Genomic DNA, 26218 nt, shown 5'->3' with positions numbered 1-26218 from the left:
ATGTAGTACCCCCAAGAAAGCAAATATTAAATTGACACCTAGCTTTTTCTGTGATATAAATTTAAGTTGGTTTAGGTTTCCTTTTTATTAATGTTTTCCATTCCTGTTCTCAAAAACACATGCTTTTTTGTTCTCCCTTTCCTAAGGAAAACAAAGAAATAATTTAATTTCATAATAAATACCCCGGATAGTAATGAATCAAAAGGAAACAAAAGTACCCTAATACTTACCACTCAGAAATCATTGATGGGGCAGAAAAATAGTACAGGGGTTAATACACTTGCTTTGCATCTGGCTGACTTTGGTTCAAATCCCTGGCACTACATATGGTTCCTCAAACATTGTTGGGGATCACTCTTGAGCACAGAGCCAGGAATAGTCCAAAGACAACCCTACCAGAAAATTTTTAAAAATATATTAATAACACAGTCTATGTGTATGTGCGTATATATGTATATACATATATATGTGGAATATATATATAAAATATAAGTGAAATCATACAATGTATCCTGGCTAAGTAACCCTGTTACGCTGATAAGTGTTTCTCCCTCCCTCCCTGTCTCCTTCCCTCCTGCCCTCCTTCCTTTCCTTCCTTCCCACACCTGGCGGTGCTCAGGACTTACTTCTGATTCTGTGCTCGGGGATCACTCCTGGCTGGACTCAGGAGATACTGGGATGCTGGAGTTTGAACCAAGGTCAGCTGCATGCAAGGAAGGCGCCCTGCCCACTGTACTGTCTCTTTGGTCCTGGTCCATTTCCTTTGGTTGTAGCTTATAATAACAGCTTATAATATCTGAAACTGGTCAAACAGCTATGTGTTAGGAACAAGGTAGATGCTCTGTGTGTATACACATATTGTATATTTCTAACATTGATGTGTATATGTCTAATGTATAAAATATATGTCCATGTATAAATATGTATGTATATGTGTATATGTATGTATGTTTGGGGGACACATCTTACTTCTGACTTTGTGCTAAGGAATCACTCCTGGCGGTGATCAGGGGACCTTATGGGATACTGGGGATTGAACCTGGGTCCTTCACATGCAAGTCAAGAGCCCTACCCACTATGGTGTTGCCCAGCCCTATATAAATAAATTCTTATTCAGTGCTCATGGCCACCCTCTGAGGAATGTATCATGGGTCCCATATTGCTGTAAGGAATAAAGGTCCATGAAGGTTAAGTGTCTTGGCCAAGGTCAGAGGAATAGAGGTGAGAAGCTTGCCTGGCTGTGTCCTGGACTCTGAGAGACCACATGCTGGTCAGGCAGATGTGCTCACAGTGGGTTAGCAGCAGGCCAGGTCTCCTCCTGGACAAAGGATACACTCTCCAGGGAAAGGGGCATCACCCTCATGGGTGCTGCTTTGGGGAAACTTCCAGGGCAACTACACACTGCTTGACTTCGCGTCCCAGTCGACGCATTTGTATTTCCAGCCGAACAGTTACCACTCCTTAAAGGAGGGGACTTCTCTTTGAACTCTTGTCTTAGTCTGCAGCAAAAACACGAAAGACAGTAGCTTGGCCAGACCAGAGGTGTGTTCTTCAGGGAACAGCCTGAGGTCTAGGCACCTGCAGAGCCAGACTGGGCAGGGCCTGCTCCCCATGTGGAGGGGGGCTGCTTCCTGCACCTCATGGGGCGGGCGTCACACAGCGACTCGGGGCTCTTTCCTCAGGGGCACTCATCCCACTTCTGAGGACTGTCCTCTTAACTTAATTGCCGCAGAGTCTGCCGATGAACACGGTAGAGTAGACGGTGGGAGGCTAGACTTTGGCTTCTGGACAGGGGCAGAGGTGGTGGCACAGCTATTCAGTCTGTACCGGTACCCATTAGAACATCTGGTTCAGTGAATATTTATTGAATAGCGAGAAATTGAAAGGGCAGTCCCAGCCCATTTAATAGCTTGCTGGCAGATTGAAGCGGGCTGCCTTGCTTTGGGCGCCTGCTTTTCCTCACCTGGGAAGTACAAAGCCTGACCAGAGGGATGTGGCAGCAGCATTCCCAACCTGTCCCAGACTGATTATGGAGCAAAAACCACAGGCCACAATCGCCAGGCATGTGTCTGAGAGACGGCCATAGTCAGAGTTTCCATTTGTGATCTCACATCCCAGGCTACTTCCTTCACTCACCACAGGGCAGAAATCACCTTCTCAGAGCCAGTTCTGAATTTACTTCCTCACGGAAGGTTCTAGAAACATGTGGTGCTTACTGTGGGTGACTAGCTCTACACACCTGTGGGCATTGAGTGTGCTGTGAGTGATATTTCTACCGCTGAAATAAGTTTTATTTTCCCTGGAAACTCACCAGTTCCTCATTGATCTTCCATAAACGCGAAATTGTTGGATTCTAATGCTCAGATGAAGTGTCTGTGACTAATATTTTCCATTTTTCACTCCTAGTCTTCTATCAATGATGCTGCAGAATTCAAAGTTGTAGCTGACGCCATGAAAGTAATTGGCTTCAAACCGGAGGAGATTCAAACAGTGTATAAGATTCTGGCTTCTATTCTTCACTTGGTGAGTGGGGATGCCTTTCCGATTACATTGTCTGTCTCCCTGGGGAGACAGGACATCTTTTAGATTTTTGCCCCCCACCCCAGTGACTTAAAATGTTATTTATGTCAAGAAAATTTCTCTCGTATGTGGGGTCAACATGGTGGGCAGGCAGACAGTTGCAGCCTGGGGCTGGTGGCTGGAAGGTCTTCAGAAATATACTATAAGGCTGTGGGCTTCAATAAACTGGGGTTAGTGCTTGATGATACGATCAGTGGGGATGGGGGCGTAAAACAAGCCAGGAAGAGGCTCCCCGAGAACCTGCATAACAGCAGAATGTTGCACATTAAGAGAGCCCTGGACTTGGCCAGGAGGGTGCAGTTTTTGCCTGAGGAGCAGTGGACAAAACACAAGGAGGATAAATTCTACCTTGACCATATCTGAAAGAGATTATTCAGGAAAGAAAAGAAAGAGAAGAACGGGCAAAGAAATAATCACATATCTGGATGCAGCTGTCCTCAAAGTCTTTTTATAAAGTCTGGTTAAAACTGAAATGTTCAGGTGTGAAGTGATTAAAGCTACAAATGAATACATTGCTTTAAATAAATATTTGTTGTAATTTTTTGGGAAAAATTTTTTTGCACATTTTAAAGAAATGATTCTATCATGGTTTTCCCCATCATTTTAGTGGAGTATTTTCTAAGCCTTTAAGTTTGACACTTATGGCTTTAGTTGATTTTCTTACTAATATGTCAGACTTTTATTTTGTCAGACTTTTAAACTAGTTAATTTCAAGGATAACAGAATTCTGCAGTGATGTGTCTGCTAATGCTGTAGATAAAATATTCTGAACAGCATTTGAAGTGCAGGAACATACATTGTTAATACTAGATTATTGATCATCTCATGTTAATAGGTCAGGGAAAAAGTATTCTTGAGGTTGCACTAAATAGACATAACCACCTACAATTAATGGCAGTTAATGGCAGCCAACACTGTAGATAAATTGTCTGGCTTACAGTCCAGTTATTCTTTTTTGGGGGTCACACCCGGTGATGCACAGGGGTCACTCCTAGCTCTGCAGTCAGGAATTACCCCCTTGCGGTGCTCAGGGGACCATATGGGATGCTGGGAATTGAACCCGGGTCGGCCGCATGCAAGGCAAACGCCCTACCCGCTATGCTATCGCTCCAGCCCCCAGTTATTTTTTATATCACATCAAGTTCAGAAGAAATAAAGATGTGTTGTACTTCTTTTATTACTGCTTATATATTTAGAATTTTAAAAAATAATTTAAAATATAAGAGATATGTAACCTTACAATAAATAACGATTTCAAATAGATTAAAAATTACTTTTCACTTTTTCTTTTAGTAAGACCTAGCTAAAAGAAAACATGTAGAACCCCTATAAAAATATCATATGGAAGTATAAATAATGTCTTAAGTATTCCAGAATCCAAACAGAAATTTTGTTTTCAAGTTCATAGAAAGGGCAGAGAAACTGTGTTTAGAGAAGCAGGGTAGGGAAATGAAGGCAAGGAGACTCAGTTCTACCAGATGTGAAATGTCAGTAAAAATGACTCTTGATTCATACATATTCAGCACAAGATTAATCAACAAGTTGTTTGATATGCTGGGCACTTTGTAGAGGGTAAGTGAGTATTGTTTCTGGTTTTATTTTCAAATTTGTATTATAACACCTTGATTTACCAAGTTGTTCACAATACAGTCGTTTCAAGCATTCAGTGACACCCCACCAATTGCGCCAGCAGAATGTCTGCCCTTCCCTCAGCCAGTGTCCCCAGTTTCCCACCCACCACCCTGGCCTGCCCCATTGCAGACACAAATAAATTTACTTCATATTGTTTGCCACAATACAAAGGCATATAGAATTACCAAAATTTAGATCAATGAGTCAATTTGTGGTAATTGTTAGATCTCTCAGTTCTGTTCCTGGGGTCATTGTCTGAGGCTCTCCCGCGCTGGTTCGTTCGAGTTGAGCCTTCTTTCTGTGTTACTGTTGAGGATCAAAGAGCTTGGTGGTCTTCTGTGCAACTTTCCCATCAGACTTGCTGTGACCCTCTGGGCGGACAGTGCTGTGTGGCCATGCAGAAGCTATAGACCTGGAACAATTTGGTGACTTGGCAGTTTGTGGAGCTGGGCTCTTTCTGTGTTGGAGGGTGTCAGATGTGGCTGTGCGCTGCTGTGCCTTAAGGCAGAAAGGGGACTCTGCCTGCCCCAGTTCTGAGAAGCCCAGAGTTCTCAGCCCAGACCAGTCCTCCTGGGGGAGATTTGATGATATCATGGTATTTTGGAGATGTGACGCTGGGCCATTTCTCTGCCAGCAAGATGGCGAGTGTGAGCAGGGACTTGAACATTGTTTTTGAATCAAAAAATAGACTAAAAGCTTGGGGGAATTTATTATTATAATCGAATTAATATTTTAAATCAGGTGAAACGATTGGCTATTTGATACATGCTGTTGGAGCAACCAGCCATCTGAAAAAGTAGTTATGTTCTTGCTTTGCAATACGTACTAAATAAATTCTAGGTGGGTTAAAAGTGAAAAAATGATGTGTCAACATTTGAAGAAAATATTAATCATAAGATATTTGGACTAAGAATGGTGTGTCAAAGAAAGAAAACCCCTAAAGCAAAAGATTGATCAATTTTTACTGCATGAAAATGTAAGATGCTGTCCATCAAAAGCATATACTGAAAATTAAGAATAGATGAGTGTCTGGGAGGAGAGGAAAAATTAGATGAAGTTCTAGGCTTTTGTCTCTTGAAACACGTAATATGTTTAGGAAAGCGTGTGCTGCACAGGGTTACATGAAGGATGTTTTTAATTGGCAGCTCTATCCCTGACATAATGTTGAAGAACCTCAGTGGAACTTACCTGGTCTTTTCACTTTTGATATAGGGGAATTTAAAATTTGTCGTGGATGGTGACACGCCCCTCATTGAAAACAGCAAGGTTGTATCGATCATAGCGGAGCTGCTCTCTACCAAGACCGAGATAGTTGAGAAGACCCTTCTCTACCGGACTGTGGCCACCGGCCGGGACATCATCGACAAGCAGCACACGGAACAAGAAGCCAGCTACGGCAGAGATGCCTTTGCTAAGGTGGGGTTCTCGCTGGCGTGGTATTTAAATTCAGGTTCTCTGAAGGTCTGTTCAGATGTTCCTTTTAAGTAGGTTGAGGCTTTTAGAAACCAGAATGGTGCTCTTTGGTCATCCTTGTCTCGGTGTATCCCCGTGGCTATGAACAGGCTGAGCAAAGTGAGTGCCGCCTGGCGGGTGAGCCAGGGCCACCACTCCTCAGGGCCCCTCACATGGTGTGTCCTTTCATGGATTCCATTTTGCCCGTCTCACTCAGCGATGCTTTGCGGAGATCTCCACTGAGTCAGCTGACTGTTCTGATTCTTTTGAACATCTCTGTGAACATCTCTGTGTGATGACGGTGCCATAGTTTCTTAGCCACATGCTCTTTGTTTTACATTTTAGGCACCATGATTTACACTGCTGTTCATGGCAGGGCTTGATGCACGCAGTGTTCCAACACCACACACACTTCCACCGGAGTGGCTGCCCACCCTCCCCCGCCCCTGTCCTCCACCCGAGGCGGTCTCAGTGCCGCAGAGCAGCTTCGAAGCTCCATTGTCTTTGGACACTTGTTATTCCCCTCTTGTGTTCTTCTGTCCCACGTCGATGAGTGAGCATTCTTTGTATGCTTCTCTCCTTTTTGATTCCATTCAGCACCATAACCTCAGTTCCATCCACATAAAAGCAAATTACATGATTTTGTCCTTTCCTGGAGCTGAGTTCTATTCCTTTGTTTATATGGACCGGTTTCTTTACCCAGTCATCTGTTCTTAAACACTCAGTTGTGCCATCATCTGTTTCTTAAGTCACTCGCCTTGTTACTTTTACCGGTAATGTTGTAGGATATTGAACTTCTTCCTTACGCTGCTGAGCTTTCAGTTCAGTTGGACGGACTCCCAGTCATGAGCTTGCTGGGTCAAAGGGCACACTGATTTTAAACTTTGAATTTATTTATTTCATGATTGTGTAGTAGTACTTCGTGCTTATTTTTACTTTTATTATTAGCTATTTGAGTATTTTTTCAACTTTTTTCAAATATATTTTCATTGTTAGATATTTGAGTATCTTTTGGTATTTTGGTAAGGTATTAAAATCTACTCTGCCAACTATTTAGGTATATTCTTTGTACATTTTAATTTCTTATCTTTTCATTTTCAGTCCATAAGAAATCATAACTTTAGTCCTTTGACTATTACCCATTTGGCAAATAATTTCAGTTTCTAACAGTTGACATTTTCTTTTATTGCTTTCTTAGATAGTTCTGTATTCCAGTTTTAACTCTTGTCATTCTCAGACTTGGGTTTTCATTTCTTATAGAATTTCAATCTGTCCCAAGTGCAGCTGAGACTGGAGGATTTTAAGCAGGGTTAATGACATTAAATCTGAATTTTGAAAGAAGTCACTCTGCCCTATGGAGTACAGAGCATCTCATGGGGGATGGAGGGTGGGGCATGAGTGGGAAGCACAGAGACCAATTAGGGGGAGTTTTCAATAATCCCCTAATCTAGGAGACACAACAAATGACAGCTTTAACGAGGATAGTAGCATTGAAAATGGGGAGAAGAGGATTAGTTGAAAGGCTATATTTGGAAAATGCAGGCCATAGGACCAGAAGTGTCAGGGAATGGTAGGACTAAGGATAGTTGCTCTACAAGCTCTGACTCCAGTCTGACTTCTTGCCTCGCTGCAAGAATACATTTTACCTCTTTCACTCCAACACATTAATTTCTTACAGGAATCACAGACTGTTCTTATCCCTCTCTCCTCCTAACCACAGTGACTTGTCACTTGCCTTTTCTTCTGCTTGCGTTGGTCTTTTCTTCCCTTCTCACCTGTTTAACTCTTATTTGTCTGTCTGACCTCAACCCCCTTTCTTCAAGAGGCTCTTCCCAGCCTTTCTGAATATTCTCCTCAGGACTCCACACCATATATGTGAGTGTGTGTGTGTGTGTGTGTGTGTGTGTGTGTGTGTGTGTGGAGAGAGAGAGAGAGAGAGAGAGAGAGAGAGAGAGAGAGAGAGAGTGTTTTCCCTTCACTCTACTCCTTAATTTTCTTGGATACTGAGGCCAAGAATATGTTAAATAGTACATACCCAGCAATCTGCATACTCAGTAAGTGCTCGTGAAGTGTTTGTTGACTGAACAGGTATACTTCCATGTTTCTGATGTCATTTATTCATGGTGAAAGTAGAATATGAGGATATGAACAGTTCCAGGAAGTGGGACGATCCAGAGTTTTGACAGGACATGAGTTTGGGATGGTTGTGAAACATCTCAGCAGCACTCTCCATGTGGCAGCCAGACATGAGTCTGGCGCTCAGAGAGGAGAGGCCCGTGTGGAACTAATACTTGGGTGAATATTCTTATGTTATTGTTGTTTAACATTGGATATGTTCAAGGGAAGAGGTGTTAGAAGAGCACCAGGAGGAACTTCAGCTTTTAACGGTAGTGGTAGATGGGTGACTTTCTCAGAGGTCATTAAGGAGCTGGCAGTGAAATAAGAGAAAAATAAAGAATCTAGCATCATCGATCCCAGAAAGGGAGTGTTTCAAGAGTGAGAAACTGAACTGAATGATGCTGTGTGCCTAAATTAGATGTCCCTTAGAATCCCTTGGGGTCTTTGATGAACCATTTAATGGATTCGTGGGAGTTAGAAGACTGGAGTGGATTGAAGAGTGATGAAAGGGCAGGAAGAGAGATGAGTGTAGACGTGTGTGGATGTAGAGTGGGGTCCTGGAAGGAGATGTTGGGGTGCAGGGGCTAAAGACAGTGCAGGATGTGTTTCTATCAGGATGTGAATGCATGTTAGCTTTGTAGTTACGTCTATTGGTGAATGTATCCTGCTGCACTGATGAGTCCTTCATCAAAACATTTCAGACTGTGGCCTTTTAGCTCAGATTATGGGTTGTGCTTCTTACTGGTTTTGGTTTCAGGTCACACCTGGTGATGCTCAGGGGCTGAATTCTCTCCAGCTAGGTTCTCTGGGGGTGCTCCCAAGGGAGGACCATGTGATGGATGCCAGGGATCAAAGCGGGGCTCCTGTATGCAAAGTTTGTGCTCCAGCCCTTTGAGCCATCTCGTTGGCCCTCACCCGAGATCTTCAGCAGTTTTAGTCAGTGTATTTTTAGAACCCTTAGAGCTTCAGTGGAGCATAGATAGTAACTCATCCCTCCCCACCTTTTATAGTCGATGAAATTAACAATTAAAAAAGAAAGTAACGACAAGAAAGTAGGTGAAGTGTTGCTGTAGCTGGGTGCAGAATGTACCAGGTGTATTGAATGGGTACAATACATAGAGTGACTTACTGTAACCTTTTAAAAATGTAGACCTATTTCTTTTAGCTGCATCAGGTAGTTATTTTATAAAAGGATCCACAATTTTAATTGTTTTTGCTTCGATAAGTAGCAGCTAGGCTAAGCAATAAGGAGAGGATAGGTAGGAATTTAAAACTCATCACAGGTCCAAGCAAAGGGCTCGTTGTTAATTGGGCAAGAATTTACACTGTAACTTTCTTCGCAGGCAATATATGAGCGCCTTTTTTGTTGGATTGTGTCTCGCATCAATGATATCATTGAGGTCAAGAATTATGACACCACAGTCCATGGGAAAAACACTGTTATTGGTGTCTTGGATATCTATGGCTTTGAAATCTTTGAGAACAACAGGTAATAAGACAGTTAAACTCCTATTGTTTATTTATTTGTATTTGTTTAAGCCTAACTAATTTCTTTTCTGGTAGCTTTGAACAGTTCTGCATCAATTACTGCAATGAGAAGCTCCAGCAGCTCTTCATTCAGCTGGTTCTTAAGCAAGAGCAAGAGGAGTATCAGCGGGAAGGCATCCCCTGGAAGCATGTGAGTGGCCTCTCGGCTTCCTGTGTCCACGTATTAGTCACAGTAGCAAATATTAGCTGTATAGGTGTTCCTTGGAAATCTTAAATGGTTAAAACATTTAAACCTTGGATTTCATTTTTGCAATATGTGATAAAATTCATTTTCAGACTTGACAGGGATTTCTCTAATCTGATAAGACTCCTTTATTGCTACCCAGAAGTAATCAGAAAATTTCAAATTTTCACTTTTATGGTTGTTACCACCTGGGCTTTCTTGTTCATCTCTTTCTGTTAGAGGCTATTATTATTGATACATTATTCAGAGCAGAAACTTTTGCCTTTTGCTTCCAAATTTAATTTCTTCTCCTTCCTCCTTTCCTTTGCTTTTCCTCCTCTTAATTTCCCTATTGTCTTCTGCTTTGTAAACTCAGTAACATTTTTAACTGTCTTCAGTTAATGTTTATGTTTTCTGAAACCCATGCAAGAGAACACCTGTCTTGACTTTTTATTTCCATTTATTTTCCTTTGGGTCCCATTTATTTGATGCATCTCTTTTTTGTGGTTCCCCCTGGGACTTACTGTTGACAAATATCAAGTCAGTCTGAGAGCTCAAAGTTGTCTGGTCCAAGAGAACAGCTCAAAGTACTCTGGTCCAAAAGAATCGGAAACATTGGTGGAGGAGAATGGGCCCTGGTGGAGGGATGGGAAAAACGATCACTGTATGAATGAAATACAAACATGAATACAAAAAATGAGTGTTCGTAAGTTCGTAACTGTACCTCACAGTGATTCACTAAAAAAAAAAAAAAAAAAAGAAGAAGAAGAAGAAAAGAAGAGAATCAGAAAGTATAATAAATCCAGGGACAAGCCCCAGAGACCTGATCTGCTTGGTGTTCATGTCCCCTGCAGTGAATCTTCTGTTCGGGATAGAAATGCGACAGAAATTTTTCTATTTTATAGGTATTTTAAAAACAATTTTGAGAGCAGACTTAAAAATGTGAAATCCTGGGGCTAGACCAATAGCACAGCAGGTAGAGCGTTTGCCTTGCATGCGGTCAACCCAGGTTCGATTCCCAGCATCCCGTATGGTCCCCTGAGCACCGTCAAGAGTAATTCCTGAGTGCAAAGCCAGGAGTAAAACCCCTGTGCATTGCCAGGTGTGACCCAAAAAGCAAAAAAAAAAAAGAAAGAAAGAAATTCTCTTCTGTAATTATAAACCTGTATTTACCACTCTTAGAAGTGGTAAGGTATGACGTGAAATAAAATTAACATTTGTTTTTTTCTAACACAAAAGTAGTGAAAGGCTGGTAATACAGTTTTAAATATCTTATATTTCTCCCCAACTTTCTACTTTCAGTCTTCTCCCATCTAGAAAAAGGGGATGATGGACAAGTAAATAACATTCCTGCCTCAAATTGCATCTTTGCTTTCTATTATGTGGCATTAATGTACCATAAAAAAATTAGTTCAAGTATATTAGAGTGATTTTACCTAGTTACAAATGAGCTAAGGATATGTTGTTACTTTATAATAGGATTAGTTGCAATTTTTTTTCAATAGTGAAATTTCATAACACATTTAAAATGTAATTCATTTAAACTTACATAAAGCTCTCTTAAAATGGATAATATAGTTCATAGTGATAACTGAAGCTTAGAGCCAGAGAGATAATAGAGCTCGTAAAGTGCTTGTCTTGCGTACAGCCCACCCAGGCTGGATCTCTGGTATCATATCTGGTCCCCTGAGCACTGCCAGGAGTAATCCCTGAGCACAGCCAGGGGTGGCTCCAAAACCAAGTAAGATGAAATAACTGAAGTTTGGGTTCTTGTGGCAAATTTAATTATAAAACTTGTTATTCTGATGTGACTCCGAGATAATGGTAAAAAATAGTCCTTAGCAATCAGCAGATTCCACAGGCAGAGCTGATAAAGGCAAAAATCAGCAATTGCTGTAGGTTATCAACATTTGATCATGGAGCAAAAGTCCTAAAAATACTGAAATTTCTAGTGAAGCCAAGAAATAGAAGGAGCGAAAAGCTGACCCCAGTGTAATAGTAACTGACTACATGCCAGCCCCTTCCCCCCACACCCTCCCACAAATTAGGATCTCTATTCTAGGTATTTCCTTTTAAAACCTCAACTTTTAAATATACTAAGTAATTGCCTTCTCTTTGTGAAAATTTTTAAACATACATGAGAGCAAAGATCCTGATACAGGGAGCTTGCTATACCCAGTGTCCAATCTCACATCATTACATCTGTAAATATTTCGCTGAGTTTTTCTAGGAGATGGACTTATGCGGAAACCATAACAAACTACCATTATTGCACCTAAGAGAACACACAGTGTTTCCTTATTGTTATCAACAGTCTCTCTGCTCATGCTCCTATTCCCCTCTTTTCTCAGTTTCCAGGGTGTTTCGTTCATTTGAATTGGGTTTTAGAGCTGGTCCTTAGATTATGGTTGGCTTATAGGTCTCTTACATTGACATTCTCCATTCCTTCATTTTTCTCCTCCCCTGAAATCTTTGGTTGAAAAGAACAAATTTTTTATTCAGTATCACTTCCTACATCTAGATTTTGTTCTCTAGATTCCCAGGATGTCATCAGTGTTCCTCTGTCCCTTGTGTGCCCTATATTTTAATTAGAGATGCTGAACTAGATTTAGGACCAAGACTTTTCTGTCCATCACTTTGTTACACATGTTCACTTCATCAGGATATGATGTCTGATTGTCTCCTTAATTGATTCATTTAAAGAAAATTTGAAGAGTGAATTCTGTAGTAATAAAATATTACATTTAGAATAAATTCTGTAATGTTAAAATAGCATAGGAATTTTCAATTCTGATACTTTTCATTTTCTCTTTTAGTAAATGGACCGTAAAACTTCATTTTAAACATTACTCCTAAGGATTCTAAATGTGATTCAACTCTTAGTCTTATATAATGCAACCTAAAAGTTTTGGTAGTCTTATACTTAATAGCAATTTTAAGTTACATTTTACACTCAAAGTCTAGATAGTTCCTCTAGGCTGACTCCCGTGCACACACAGTTCACCCTGTTGCGAACTTTTCCCATTGAGGTGGTGCATTTTTATAATTAATGAACAGGTACTGCGTTATTCTTAGCTAAAACTAATTTTCTTCACTTTTTAAAGGTTTTTGTTGCTTTAGTTTAAAGCAGCCATGTTAGTTACTGTGAACTTTTCTCTCAGGCAAAGCTCTTCTATTTGGAGAGAGAATGAGCATCCCAGAGCCCTTTGCCCCAGTCTACCCTGTAACATCTCTCCTGGCTCCTCAATCCTTTAGACACCTCGTGGGGATGGCAGCGGGCTGAAAGAGCCTGGTTTGAAATCCACTACTTTAAAGCAACATTAGACATGAAAATTGAAAATTACTGAACACTTTAACAAAGATTAATCAATTTCAGTCATATAGTTGCAATTTTAGGGAACCCAAAACTTTCGTTATAAAAGACTAGGTCTAATATTTTAGCTATTAATATAGTTACTGCCTTTGAGTAATTTAAGAATTTTTTTCCAAATATGGAAACAGCTTTTCTTCATAATCAGAAGTGTAATAAATGCCTATGATAAAAGTGAAAATTTAGACCAGAATGTCTCTATTTCTGTATCACTGGCAAGTTGGACCAGAGAATTCTTTGTTGGTGCGGGGGGACTGTCCTGTGCATTACTAGGTGTACAGCAGTATTCTGGCCTCTACCCACTGGACGCAGTAACACTCCAAGTCGTGACCCTCAAAAATATCTGCAGACGTTGCAAAATTGCTGTCACCCTCTATTGAGAATCCCCAATATAGATAGAAAGTAAAGCTACTCAGGGACGGAGCTGAAAGCCATAAATAAATACCAGCATGAGTCCCTGGGTTTTCAATAGGGTGGAACAGTTTAAGAATCACTGGAATCGTCTACTAAGACAGTGGAGATCTCAGAAAAGGTTCTGGATATAACGCTCAGATTATGCATCACTTAAAACGAGATGGGGCATATCACCAGGGCAGATAAAATTGACAGTAAACTTCCCCTCTCCAAAGAGTGTTCCTCTTAGGTCTGTATCGTGCTCCCTATGTGCATTGATATGTTGCTACAGGCTATCAGAATAAATAGATGTCAGAGAAAAAGTTTGTACTAACTTTGGCTGTATTAAAATGGCTTAGAAGCCAAAACAGGAATCAGTGTTGGGAGGAAGGTTATCTCTTCTCTTCTCTTTCCTTCTTTACTTCCTCCTTTGCTTTTTTCCCCTTCTTTCCTTCCTTTTTTTTTCCCCTTGAGCTATAATCATTTAAGACAGTTTTTTTCTTTAATGTTTTTGTACTACAGATTGGTGGTTGAAAATCACTGACCTAGGAAAACATTTTCATGAAATGAATAAAATCAGCAAAGAAAAAGAATTAACCTCTGATAGAATGTGTGCTCATCTTAGGATTGCACCTTGTGGGCGTCATTTATATAGTTGGTATCAAAGTCACTTCACCTAGAGTTCTGCCCCCCTCGGAGGCATTGGTGTTTACCTGGCCTGTTCTCTGTCTTCTGGGCTTGCTTCCTGCTGTGTCCTCCAGATTGACTACTTCAACAATCAGATCATTGTGGACCTCGTGGAACAACAGCACAAAGGCATCATTGCCATCCTCGATGATGCCTGCATGAATGTGGGCAAAGTCACCGATGAAATGTTCTTGGAGGCACTGAACAGCAAGTTGGGCAAGCACGGCCATTTTTCCAGCCGGAAGGTAATGAGTCTGTGAGATGTCCTCTCATTGTGATTTGTAAGATTTTCTTCATGGTGTGACAATCTAATGGCTTTGTGTGTTAGGTTAAAAAGAATGCGCACTCGACATAAGGAGAAGAGGTCACAAACACCCATTAAGTGATTTATTGTTGTGAATAAAAACTGCTTATCTGGTTCATGCTAAAATTCATAATATCCAGGAGAGGGAGCTCCAGACTGCACAGTTTACTAGAAAAAGAGAAAATGTACACGGCTCTTCCGAAAGCATGATGTCATTTATAACCAATAGGTACAGCGTCCCTGTTCATGTGCTAGAATTCTGCTCCTGCATCCCTGATCATTCTGGCACTGAAAATAGCTTTTGTCCTTGACTTTTTGCTATAATCCTCAGTTCTAAAATGTAGCTTGTATGATCTACTATAGTTCTTGAGATTATACGACTTTCTCAAAAACAGAGAAATTCAAGCTGACATTCCAATTGTTACAAGATAATTCATTTCTTAAGTGTCTGAATATTCTTTTAACTCCCCTCCCTTTTTTTTTTTTTTTGCATTCTAAAAGTGTTATAAATGGGGGCTTGAGCAATAGTAGGTAGGGCTCTTCCCTTGCATGCAGCCAGTATGGGTTCGGTCCCCAGCTCCCCCAGATGGTCCACACTAGGAATAATCCCTGAGTGCAGAGTCAGGAATAAGCCCTGAGCACACTGGTTATAGCCCCAAAACAAACACCCCCCCCCCACCAAAAAAAAGGTATAAATACCTGACCATTCTAAGATCATTGGAGACAGCTGTGGTTAGTACACCTCTGTTCAGATCCTTGCATCTAGTTTATTATTATTTCTCCTAGAAAGGGCACAGCATTGTCCCTGAGTGTTGTGTACAAATCTGTGTTGTGCAAATCTATGTTGGTCTGGCATCCACAAGCTGAAACAGAAGCATTCCTCAGATTCCCTTACTTCCCTGGAGAAAAGGGCAGATATGGATGCTCCTCCCTAATTCCAAGTAAATCTGTGAAGTTCTGCCAGTGTTTAGTGTAAATAAGTGCTTTGTTACTCATTGAAATCCCCTTTGAAATTGTGTAATAAGAACCACAAGATTCCATCATTAGCTAGTTAAAGCACAAATCATCAAGAAATTGATTATTGACTGATAAGTATTTGAGGCCAGTTTCTTTCTAAAACGTTCCCCTTCATATATCACTGCAGGTTGACTTGTAGCGCTAGTACCAGTCAGTTTTGAGTCACTGCAATCCGATCTTTGACCTGAGGGCTCTGGTTGAAGATATTCCTTCATTCTTTTCCCACATATTATACAAATTCTTAATGCATGCCTCTCATTTTTTCAGGCATCATCCTGGGTACTTGTGGATAGAACAGTGAGCAAAGTTAGAAGCAACATTAATAATTCAAAGCAGTGCTTTTAAAGATGATTTGATTGTTTGGTAAATGTCCTATCTTTAAAAAATGGGTTATAAATGCCCTTTTTCTAAGCACAGTTCAGGTTTTGGAGCCTTGCCTAGCATTGTGCCTACCAGATGGCAGACAAAGAGTGTTTGTAAAATGGAATTAAATTGATCATATTCATGCCAAATAATGGAATATTGAATTTTTAAATGAAACATGCAAGATTCTACTTCATTTATTTATTTGTGATATATTTGTTTTGGAACCACACCTGGAAGTTCTCAGGGGACCACGTGGTGCTGGTGCTGGGGATTGAACCTGCTGCTTCAACAAACAAAGCTTGTCCTCCAGCACTTTGCGTGATCCCCCTGCCCCTCCCCCAACCCTACACACAAACACACACTTTGTTTAAAAAAATAACTATGATGCTCACATGAGAAAATCTCCTCACTTTGATATGTTTCATCTTGGCCAGTTACATACCTGAATTGTTTATCAGCCAAATATTTTTTCTCTCTTTTTTTCCCCTTATTTTAAATTAGTCACCGTGAAATTACAGTTTTTCATGATTGACTTTCAGGCATTCAGTGTTTCAACAACAATCCCTTCACCCGTGTCCACATGCCCCCACCCCCTCAATTTGCCTCCCACTCACCAGTCTGCTTCTAAGAGAGGTGCTTTTTGTTTTTAAAATAAGTTTTCGCACTGTGGTTTATAATCCTGTTGCTGATAGAGCTTCATGCACACTTACCCCCTTCCAGTACCACCTCCTCTCAATTAACCACATGTTTTGAAATACAACCTCTGGGGGTGATTTCCTGTGACACTCAACCTGATTGTGTGGAGTGGATAGTTCCAATGTCTGGGCCCAGTGAGGGGGTGCTGCTTAGGCCCCAGGGTGCAGCTGATGCCATGGGGCTACACCTGGCTGTGCTCCGGGGAGCATATGGTGCTAGGGATGAAAAGGGTGGAGACTTGAGCTGCAAGGCATGCGGTACCTCCCGTCTCCCTGTGATCGCATTCTTAAGATAGCAAGTGTACTTAGTACTTTAAAAAGGTTGCTACTCATCAGTGAGGAGATGCTGAATAGTAATTTTTCTGTGGGAATGAGATTTTTTTTTTTTTTAATGTGGGAGCTTGAGTTTCCAGAACTCTCAGGCCAGGTGGCTCCTTCCTCCAGCATCGTCCCCCAGACGAATACTAAGTGTGTTTTTCTCTGGGATTTTTGCCTAATGAAGGAAAGGAATGAAATAAGCAAGCTGTCAGGATATTTTAACCACTGTGAATCTTTCTGTCAAATAATGTTACTGTCCCGTATGCTAAGCCAGGTGTTTTTATTTGTTGTTGGCTTCGGATTAGATAGGGCTGTTGAGGCTAAATTAGAGGTTTGTGGCTTGTAACTGTTATTTAAGGGCTAAGTTGTTCCTTATGTATTAAAATTGTTATGGAGAATCATGTAACTGTCATAAAATTACTATTTGAAATAATGACATGTGGAGCCAGACAGATAGGTTAAGGCATATGCCTTGCATGTCGCAACCCCCATTCAATCCCTGGCACCACCTGGTCTCCTGAGCATCCCTTGGCACAACCCTGGAGGCCCCCAAGAACCATCAGGTGTGGCCCTACTGACCCTGCAGGCCTCCAAGGGAACCTAAGTAATCCTCAGCAACCTGAGGCTTGAGCAACCCTCAACCTTGGGCCTTCACATTAATCTGCCATCCCAGGTGACTGGAAATTACCGGGAGGTGCCCCTGGGTCCTCTGAGTACTGCTTTCTGAAGTCCAAAAGTAAATGAATAAAATATTAACATCTAAAGTTGAATGATAATGCACTGTAGCACTGTAGCACTGTCATCCCATTGTTCATCGATTTGCTCAAGCGGGCACCAATAACATGTCCATTGTGAGACTTGTTACTGTTTTTGGCACATCGAATATGCCATGGGTAGCTTGCCAGGCTCTGCCGTGTGGGCGGGATATTCTCGGTAGCTTTCTGGTCTCTCCAAGAGGGACGGAGGAATCAAACCCGGGTTGGTCACATGCAAGGCAAACGCCCTACCCGCTGTGCTATCGCTCCAGTGCCATTGAATGAATGATAATATAAAACTGCTATTACAGAAAAGAAAAATATTAAGCCTCCTATATTCAGATCAGTTGAATTTTTGCAGTCTTTAAATATAAGGATATTGCCTCTGTTAAAATAGAGGCTGCTTTAATCTTTTTTTAAAATGTGTATTAAAAGTCTATCACTATCATCCCATTGATCCTCAATTTGCTCGAGCAGGCCCAGTAACGTCTCCATTTGTTCCAGCCCTGAGATTTCAGGATCCTCTCTTTACTCATCTTTCCCAATGGTGCCGCATTAGAGGCTCTCCAGGGTCAGGAGAATGAGACCCATCTTTGTTACTGTGTTTGGCATATGAATATGCCATGGGGAGCTTGCCAAGCTCTCCCATGCAGGCAGGAAGACTCTTGGTACCTTGCCAGGTTCTCTGAGAGGGAGAACTAGGTTATAACATGTCAGCTTCCGGTTTTATAGTGTATTAAAAGTAGGGCACATATATAGAGAAGTACATAGAATACAAATGCTCAGACCGACTAATGATCGTAAGATGAACATTGGTCTAACCACCAGCCAAGTCAAGAGACTGCCAAGGACATTGTCAAGGACATTGCCAGCACCCTGAAAACCTCAAGTATCTAAATCCAATTTTAAAAATTTAACTAATACCATATGTATCCTTTTATGTTTTCCTTTCATTACTCAACATCGTGAATTAGAAGGTCAATCCATGTGAAGAAACTAACAAAAGAGTATTGTTATGGGCCAGGGAGATGGTTCAAAGGACTGGAGTTCCCTAGCAGGTCTAGACTGGTGCCCCAGGTACCCCCCAGCACAGAGCCAGAATTAAACCCTTGCATGACCCATTGGCCATCTTTTGGGTCCTTTTCCTTTGGAGGCTTTAGATAAAAGTGCCTTAAAAAATAGTTTATAGAAGGAAAAGGAGAGGGATGCTAAGTATTTTGGAAATACTGGAAACTCCTTAGTATGTTAAACACTTGGTCTCCATAGTTTAACCTTCAGAGTAGCTCTCTGAAATCATTGATAAAGGAAACAGCAAATTGATTCCAGAGTCAGGACTTGAACCTGGGAAAGTTAGTTCTGAATTCCTATACTGAACTATTCACTACTCAGTTCATTCATACACGAATAACTACTAGATTAATGGACAAATTAATCTTTTGACAATCTCCTTATCATTATAGAGCCAGCCAGACTGGGGTTGTTGTTATCTAACACTAAAAGCCTAAGCACTTAATGCTTTATGGGTTCTTGGGCGGCTACTTAGAATCTGAAGAGTATCACATGGTTCTTTATGGAACAGACAAAGGAGAGCTAGGTGCTCCTGTGAGAGGGGAAACTGCAGAAAGCTGTGCAATTCTGTTTTATAGAAACGGTCTTTCCCATAAAGTGTTTCCCTGCATTGAGAAGAGAGTGGCAGAAAGTTATTCTTCTGTGAAATGAGACACCCGACGTCCTAGCTTAGCAGAAGACAAGTGTCATGTGTGTGGGAGAGCCCAGACATCATATTCTATCCTAGGAATTCTTTGTAGAGGGACTATTTACATTTTTGTAAATATTTACATTTTTGTGTCCTTGGGCCAACTACCTAGTCTCTTTGAGGCTCGGTTCCCTTGTATGCATAATAGAAACTTAGTTCTTTTATTTTTTTACTTTCTGTTTTTTGACCTTTGAGTCACACCCTGTAGTGTTCAGGGCCTACTCCCAGCTCAGAGCTCTAGAGTCACCCCTGGTGGTACTCAGGGAACCATTTGTGGTGCCAGGGATCAAATCTGGAACTCAGGCATGCAAAGCATGCACTCCTTGAGCTGTTTCCAGGGCCTTAGAGCTTTAATTCTTCTATATCCTTTATGAGTGAGTGAGAGCTATGTGCCTAGCAGAGAGAAAGCCCTTGATATGGTTCTCCTTAAATGGGACAACAGGGAGAAGAACCTCTCAGGTGGGCAAAACTGGGCTCTCTAAGATGCAGTTAAGATTTTATGTACCATAAGACAGTAGAGGTCTGTTTCTCTCTCAGGGGCTTCTTCTATCCCCTACCACTTCTGCCTTTTAGAAATGATCCTCTGTGCCTCCAGCTTATGGGAGGAGCAAGGAAGGATCAGGAAGATTGTCAGTTTATCACTTGCTTTGACCTGAGGTAGTCACACCTCATTCATTTCACCTACCTGGTGTTGTCCAGAACCTGGTCATTTTGGCCACATCCAACTGCAGAGATTACTGGGAAGTGAAGTCTGGTTGATTGGGTTTATAGGGACTGCTTCTAGTCTTTACCATGTAAAACAGGTAGTTAAATAAGCCCCCCACACTATGTTTCATCCACACTGATACCATAATTTCTGATGTTATATTAAGTTGGAATATATTTTTTGGCCCGTGAAAATGTCTGTTTTCAAAACAATCTCCTTATTTGATTTCTTAGCTCTGTGCCACAGACAAAATCCTGGAATTTGATCGAGATTTTCGGATCCGACATTATGCAGGTGATGTCATGTGAGTATCTTATTTTAGCCCCTCACACGATGACCGGCATGCAGCTTCACTGCAGGAAAATATAACCAGGGAAAGTTTAAATTGTTTTCCTGCTTGCCTGCATTATTCAGTCATTTTGCATGTCAATCTATTTTCATCTCTTCACTGAAAAAAGAATGGGCATTGTGTCATTCATATCTTGCTTGTCAAGCATTTATTGAGCACAAAAGATGAGGCCGTGCACATTTTCTAGGATTCAGTCAAAACCAGCTGACGAATAAGTAAGACAAGAACTTAAATTAATGACTGGGATAGAAATATGGGTGAGATGGGCTTCCCCCTGCAGGAGCTCATGGTTTAGGGAAGGATACAAAAGGGACACATCGTAAGTCACTAAAAGAAAGGACAGGCTGTTTGGGGAATACTGATGCAGAATCATTCAACCAGAATGAGGAGTACAGAGAAGTCTTCCTGGGGAATGGATGCCCACGCTGAGTTCAGAGGGCGAAGGAGGTTCAATCAGGAGTGGAAATGAAGAAGAGAAGCAGGGGAAGAGGTGAGAGACAGCAGCCTCCAGTCCCAAAGAGGAAAAATCACTTCTCCACGTGAAGAACTTCAAGTAACTGGGTTAACCATATAAGCAGAAACCTCTTATCCCATGTTACTTTTCAAATATTATTTGAAAAAGTACAATTCTTGCCAGTCACATATTCTGATTACAAGGAGAAATTGATAATAAAATTGAACTTAAAAATAGAAACACCTTAGAGGTTTAAAAAAAAATTGAAGGGCTGGAGTGATAGCACAGTGGGTAGATACTTGGCTGTGCACACAGCTGACCTGGGTTTCATTCCTGGCACTCTCTATGGCACCCTGAACACTTCTGGGTATGGGCCAAAAAACAAATTGTTTGAGGGGTGATCCCCAGAACCATCCCCAGCAATTCTTGATGTTGCAGTTTGCTACTGCTCAGCGCGCTCAGCGCAGCAGTGCATATTTCTAGGGCCATGCAAGGAAAGCCAGCTTTGCATGCGCCTTGCGCCATCTCCTTGGCCCCATTCTACTATCTATGATAAATTACCACAAGTTCATGGCCCAAAGGAAGAGAAATAAATATATTCTCAAGTTCTTCTGAATCCCGGGTTTTTGAGAAGCTCTCGGGGAGGACTGTTCTTGCTTTTCCTCCACTCTGTGGAAGCCGGAGCCATGCCTTGACTCATGGCTACTTGGCTGTCGCCTCCGCTTGTGGTCAGTGCCGCTGCCCACTGCGGGTCTGTGTGAAATCTCCCTTGGTCTCATCCTAAAACTGCCCTCCTTGGGCCTTGAGGAGCTTTCTAAATACAGAACAGGCTTCTCTGCAGAAGATGCTTCCTAGAACTGCATATTTTTCCCACCAAAGATCTTGTTCACAGGTTCTTGGGGAGGGCCAGGGAAGTGGCCGAAAGGGCTGGAGCACATGCTTTGCTTGCAGGAACCCCAGGATATGTCCTTGGCACCACGTGGTCCCTTGAGCATGGCCCGGAGTGACTCTCCTTGCTAAAAACTAACAATAAGATAAAATAATTGCCATATGAGTAATAAGTGTCAGAATTCAAAATAAGCAAATGATACACTGCTTCTAAACTATGTGTGATCAACCCAGGAAAGGGCTGCGGCTGGTTCTTAGATGCTAGGAATTATTTTCATAGGAAGAAGTGGGAAGGATGCTAAAAATATTTAGGAAATAGCAACTAGGTCCATTTTGACTGCAGTGTCTCTTTCTTAGAGCATAAAAAAAGTAGCCTTACCTGGAAAAGCAAACTGAAATCGAAGACAGTGAGTCTTGAGGGCCAAAACGAGGAGCCTGAAGTCTGATTCTTCGGGGTTATAATAGATTGAATTAGGTTACTCAGAATTTCCAACAGAGGTGTCTTAAAGGCAATAGGAAGGAGAGCTTAGCTGGGAGAGACAAACAGATTGGAATGAAGGTTTAAGAGATGAGAATTCCTCAAATTGATGTGATTATCAAGAAAGGAAACGGGCTGGAGTGATAGTACAGTGGGTGGGCAACTTGCTTTGCATGCAGCCGATTCAGGTTTAGATCCCCAGTACCCCATGTGGCCCCTCCAAATGCAGGATGACCCAGTACCCCATGTGGCCCCTCCAAATGCAGGATGACTCAGGAGTCATCCCTGAGCACAGAGCCAGGAGTAAACCATGACCACAGTGCTGAGGGAAGGAAGAAAGGAAAGGAAGGAGGGAGTCATAGAGATTGTACCATGGGCAGGGAGCTGGCCTTGCAACCAGCTGACCTGGGTTTGACCCCAAACGCCCCATATAGTCCCCTTGAGCTTTGTAAGAAGTGATTCCTGAGCATCGAACTAGGAGTAAGCCTCTACGACTAACCAGGTGTGACCCCCCAAAACAGAAAGAATGAAAATATACATAGGTAAGCGAGCAGAGCTAGAAGGAACAGCCCCACCTAAAGTGACTGTTTCCCCATCATCCTAAGTCCTGTCTCAGTCACACAGAAACTTTCATTACTTTGTTTGCAGGGGCCCTTTTCCAGGGGTCCTGGGGAGTGTGAGGGCTACCTATGGGCAGTTCTTGGGAGGGCCTGAGGCACCAGGCTTGAACCCCGGGCCCTGTCTCTCCCAGCTCCCTGGCCTCTCCTCAGTCACCTTTATTCCCAGTCCCAAATTCACTCCTCTAGTCACTGCAGCAGAACGGTTCCCCTCCCTACCTCTCTCGCTTCCTGGATGCTCCCTGGAATTGTATCTGGAACTCCATCGCCTCACTCTCCTCCTTTCCTCCAAACCGAGAACATTTGCTCCTCATTTTCTCTTTTCTCTCAGTAACCCCATGCATGTGCCTGCTTCCAGCATTCATTTCACGTCTCCCTGTGTGACCTGTTCTTCCCTTTTGCCTCTGCTTATCTGAATCTTACCATCCCTTGCAGTTCTTGGATTCTTTTATCCCACTCTGAACCCAGTGAGCGAACCTTAGGCGAGCCACTTGACCTCCCTACGGCTGAGACTGTTAGCTCCTGTCCGCCGCTGTTTTGCTTTGATCTTAGGGATGCCGAATGTTAAGCACAGCTCTCTTTTTAAGTCATCTCTTCCGGAGGTAAGCATCAAACCAGTAGAAAAATGTTGTTCTTCATCATAATTATGGTACTGCTATGTGTGTTCCCTTTGAGTAATAGGAACCATCTGTTCTCCTTAGCAGGTAAATTTGCTATCTTATAGCACAGAACAAGGTGGACACTGAGCTTTATAGATGACTGGTTGCATATTTGACATTGGAAGGGCTTGTAGATTTCTAGAAAAATGTAAATGTATCTTGCATTGTGAATAATACATTTTTCTATTTTATTTTAGTTATTCTGTCATTGGTTTTATTGACAAAAATAAAGACACCTTGTTTCAAGATTTCAAGCGCCTCATGTATAACAGGTAGGAATGAAATATAGATCATCTTTACATTAAGCTCCTCTGACATGTATGCATATAGTTGTTTTTATGTGATAATTTAATAAATTTATGGCAAACTTTCTAGTTCCATTAAATTATACTTAATGAATAAAATATTCCTATCACTATATCACTGTATCATCACTGTCATCCCGTTGCTCATCGATTTGCTCGAGCAGTAACATCTCCACTGTGAGACTTGTTACTGTTTTTGGCACATCGAATACACCACGGGTAGCTTGCCAGGCTCTGCCGTGCAGGCGAGATACTCTTGGTAGCTTGCTGGGCTCTCCTAGAGGGGCGGAGGAATCGAACCCGGGCTGGCAGCATGCAAGGCAAATGCCCTACCCGCTGTGCTATCGCTCCAGCCCAGAATATTCCTATATGATGACAAAAATGTATAAACTTAGAGCAGAGACCATCTTCTAACACTGTTTCTCTTTATTTCACTTGGGTTGTCTCGGTTTCTCTGTTTACTGCTGCCATCCTCCCAGCACCCCTACTAGTGTCCACAGGCTAGCCCAAAAGCCATGGGGGCGCAGAGGGTGTGAGATAACTCAGAACCCAAGTGAAAGCTTGGTGTAGAGTTCCATGTCAGTATCTTGGTCCCCAACTAAGAGATCACTCTCATGACATAGTGATGTATAATGAACATGACGACAGATCCTGACCTAGTGAACTGGACTCTCAGCCTTCCAAGAATATGTGAAAAAAGAACAAGGGCCAAATCCATCTGTGTTGCAAGCATAAGGCCATGAGTTTGATCGTGGTATTAGCATCCATCCCCATCTACCCATCCACCGAGCGAGTGTTATAGCAACACCGCTGTCTGGGGCTGTGCCCCTCAGTGCCCAGCTGTGCGCAAGCATCCTCAATGAAGTGTGCAACCCAGCTGAAGGTGCAAGCGCTGCCTCCAGGTGTGTGACCCCTGCAAGCACCATAGCCAAGTGTGTGTGAACCTTGAGTCATTGCGCCCATGAAAACTATGGGACAGAAGGATGCGAAAAATGAAAATATGGCTAGACTATGGTGAGTTGATACCAGGCAAGTGTCAGAGTCGGAGTTTTGGAAAGAAGGCTGAGGAAGAACAGATGATTCTTGGCCAGCTTCTTCTCAATTCCAGTGCTGTTATTTATCGTCCATTCGTTCTGCTCAAGTCAATGGCCAGAAGCTCATCCAGAACATCCTGCACAGCCCAGGGCCTTGTTACTTATTACCTGAGGCTCTGGCATATGACTCTGAAAAAAGTGTGAAAGTCCCAACCTCCTGGGTTTTTTTATTCTCATGAAGGTGACGGTAATAATCAACAAGCTTCCAGAGGATCACACACTTCAGTGCTATAAGGAAATGGGAGGTGTGGACAGAGCAGAAAAGGGTGGGGAAGCATTACACACAGGGTGGGGGTCAGAAAGACTTCACTGTTTCGTCTTTAGATAAGTTACTACACAAAGGTTGTCACAAAGGTCTAAAACAAGTAGACCTTTCCTGCTTTGTATACAGGTATTATCACTCTCCACAGAAAGGCTGCTGCTTCTCAGCTGGTGGAGGCAGGCGCTGAAATCCTGAGTTTAATAGGATTGCAATACAAAGTCCTCGCGATGGAAGTTGGCTCCTCCACTCTGTCCTCGGGGGTGTGCAAATGTCTTTTTGTTCAAGAGGACAAATTATCTGCAGGCATGGACAACGCTAGTGGTAGCCACTGTATATCGTCCACTGAAACTAGTCATGAGTGGTTTAGTGATTTTTTTCCAAAACATCATCCAGCCTTTCCTTCAGTTGTTTCCTTCAACTGCCTTCTCTGACATTATGGATGAGGAGCACCTGCCTTGAGTTTCCTTGTACAGTTCATTATTAATGGAAACGCACTATTCTGTTCTGTGCATGGGAGAACATGCCATCTCCCAGGCCTCACCCATTTCATTCACCCACTCCACCATTGAGCCTCTTCAAAGAAGGGGCACAGGAGCAGAGGCCTGAGTAGAGTTGGGGGGTGAGCCAGGAATGGGTGGAGAAGGTGCATACCAGGCAGAGGAATGACGAGTTCTGAGGCCTGGAGGACAGTTTTGTAGGACAGAGAAGCAGGTGGCAGATGAATTTAGAGAACTAGACAGGGCCTGGACTAGTAAGAATCTTTGAGGCGAGGTATAGGAGAAGAATGCCGGGGAGTCACTGGACTTTTATCTGCCGTAGTGTGTATTCTAAAGAAGGCACTGTGTCAAATGCAGTGTTAAAGCACATGCCACAAAAGGCAAGAGTAGAAATAGGGAGGTCATTCAGAAGGCTCAGTTACTGGTCCAGGTTGAGATCTGGGGGAAGTGGCAAAGATTATGAAAAGTGGTTATATTAGGTACTTGTTTTGAAAGTAGGGCCAGTAAGATTTGCTGATGGGTAGGACTGTAGTCATGAAAGAAAAACAATAACAATTCACAGTGATGCCTGAGCAGTGAGGAAGGGATGTTTAATGTGAGGAAGACTACAGGTAGAGGTAATTTATTGGGGAAATCAAGAATTTTATTTGGGATATGTGGTGTTTAAAATGCATGCATGAAAAAATGCTCTACATTGCTAGTCATCAGGGAGATGCAAATCAAAACAATAATGAGATGTCATCTCACATCACAGA

General features: G+C 42.2%; 1 protein-coding gene and 1 pseudogene across 2 annotated transcripts in view; both read left to right on the top strand.

Moving 5' to 3' along the window:
- Positions 1–26218, top strand: part of MYO1D (myosin ID) — a 378710-nt gene that overhangs the window by 112785 nt on the left and 239707 nt on the right. Inside the window, exons 7-14 of one of the 2 annotated variants that reach the window (XM_055130006.1) lie at positions 2407–2523; positions 5425–5628; positions 9126–9271; positions 9346–9460; positions 14018–14188; positions 20094–20164; positions 23082–23248; positions 23503–23577. In XM_055130006.1, coding sequence (XP_054985981.1) covers positions 2407–2523; positions 5425–5628; positions 9126–9271; positions 9346–9460; positions 14018–14188; positions 20094–20164; positions 23082–23214 — 957 coding nt within the window. In that variant the 3' untranslated portion in view covers positions 23215–23248; positions 23503–23577. Of the gene's footprint in view, positions 1–2406; positions 2524–5424; positions 5629–9125; positions 9272–9345; positions 9461–14017; positions 14189–20093; positions 20165–23081; positions 23249–23502; positions 23578–26218 lie in introns of those variants that run through there. The other variant, XM_055130005.1, reaches the window with a different exon arrangement.
- On the top strand, positions 2660–2993 carry LOC101544159 (cytochrome b-c1 complex subunit 7-like; annotated as a pseudogene).

This window comes from Sorex araneus, chromosome 3, assembly GCF_027595985.1.
Source record: "Sorex araneus isolate mSorAra2 chromosome 3, mSorAra2.pri, whole genome shotgun sequence".
Lineage (NCBI taxonomy): Eukaryota > Metazoa > Chordata > Mammalia > Eulipotyphla > Soricidae > Sorex > Sorex araneus.
The sequence above is the reverse complement of the archived record's forward strand: the minus strand, read 5'-3'. Positions and strand labels throughout refer to the sequence as shown.